Here is a 1,305-nt window from a genome sequence, read left to right on the forward strand (position 1 = left end):
CCTCTGCTCCAGGCTGAACCCCCCCAGCTCCCCCAGCCGCTCCCCAGCAGCCTGGGGCTCCAGACCCCTCCCCAGCTCCGCTGCCCTTCTCTGGACACGCTCCAGCCCCCCCAGGTCCTTCGGGGAGGGAGGGGCCCAACCCTGACCCCAGCAGTCGAGGGGCGGCCCCCCCAGTGCCCAGCACAGGGGCACGCTCCCTGCCCTGCTCCTGCTGGCCACACCACTCCTGATACAAGCCAGGATGCCTGGCATCCCGAGCTCCCGTGGGCTTAAGGATGGTTTGTCACTGACTCAAATGACTTTTTCAAAGAAGCCCTTAGCAGGGGAAGGGTAGGACCTGGGGAGAATTCCCTTTCTTCTTCCCCTTGCAGCTTCCTTTGTTCTCCTTGAAGTCGGATGTATCTGTAGTTATTTTCTGCAACGGGAAGAGGAGGAGACAAGGAAATAAAATTTTTAAAAGTTGAAAAAGTTAATCTGCAACTTAGCTTTCAGAAGGCTGTCAGTGTTTTTTGGGGACTGTGGCGATGGCCGTTTTCAAATGCCGTTAGGGATTTTGCATATAAAACTCGCGGCAGCGTTGTCCTCGCCTTGTTGTCGGCTCTGCAGCGGTGTGGTGCGCCATCGGGGGCAGTTCTCTTCCTTCCTGAACTGCAGCTGGGCCTGGCTGGGGAAGCATCAGAGTGCCACCGAGGTGATTTACCTGCTTGAGCCTTCCCCGTTTGGTCTCACCAATATTTTGGGAACTTGTTTCCCTTGCCAGGAATTCCCCGGCTTGTCCCCAAGGCACAGTAAGGCAGGCATTTGGAAAGAGCCTGGTTTTTATTTGAAAGCTCGTTGGAGACACTCAGCCCGCTCAAAAACTCCGATGCTTTGTCAGAGTCGAAAAGCAACGCTGAGCTTTCAAACCATTTAAACCTTTCTTGTTGCCTTTCCAGATCTAGATTCCTCCTCGGATCTTCAGTGGAATAACAACGGCTGGCGGTGAAGGTGCAGGAACACTGGGACGCCCACTGACTCCCCTGCTGTAGCGCTCTGAGTTGCAGCTGTGCTGCCGCCTTCAGATTTCAGACAACGGGAAGAAGGGGAAATGCATTTCGTTACGCACCTGCACCTTGGTAATGCTGAACCTCTCGCTGTCTCGAAACGCATTTCTCCTTGCCCAGCTGCCTGAAGGTGAACTCGGTTTCCGCTTGGGCGTCTGGCTCGTAGCCTGTGACCCAAGAAGAGCCGGTCCCCAGCGCCTGACAGAACTTTTGTGTCCAAATGAAATGGAATTTGCCATCTACTGTACTGACATCTCCTCTT

The 1,305-nt window shown here is 54.8% G+C and overlaps 1 protein-coding gene across 1 annotated transcript in view; it reads left to right on the forward strand.

The window, feature by feature from the left end:
* TGOLN2 (trans-golgi network protein 2) overlaps positions 1–1,299 on the forward strand; it is a 3,651-nt gene extending 2,352 nt beyond the window's left edge. The window contains exon 3 of the mRNA XM_035889431.1: positions 936–1,299. Within this exon, the coding sequence (XP_035745324.1) occupies positions 936–941 (6 nt within the window). The 3' untranslated portion in view covers positions 942–1,299. The remainder of the gene's footprint in view (positions 1–935) is intronic.
* The last annotated feature ends 6 nt before the right edge of the window (positions 1,300–1,305 follow it).

This window comes from Egretta garzetta, unplaced genomic scaffold (genome assembly GCF_000687185.1).
Source record: "Egretta garzetta isolate BGI_Z169 unplaced genomic scaffold, ASM68718v1 scaffold1162, whole genome shotgun sequence".
Taxonomy (NCBI): domain Eukaryota; kingdom Metazoa; phylum Chordata; class Aves; order Pelecaniformes; family Ardeidae; genus Egretta; species Egretta garzetta.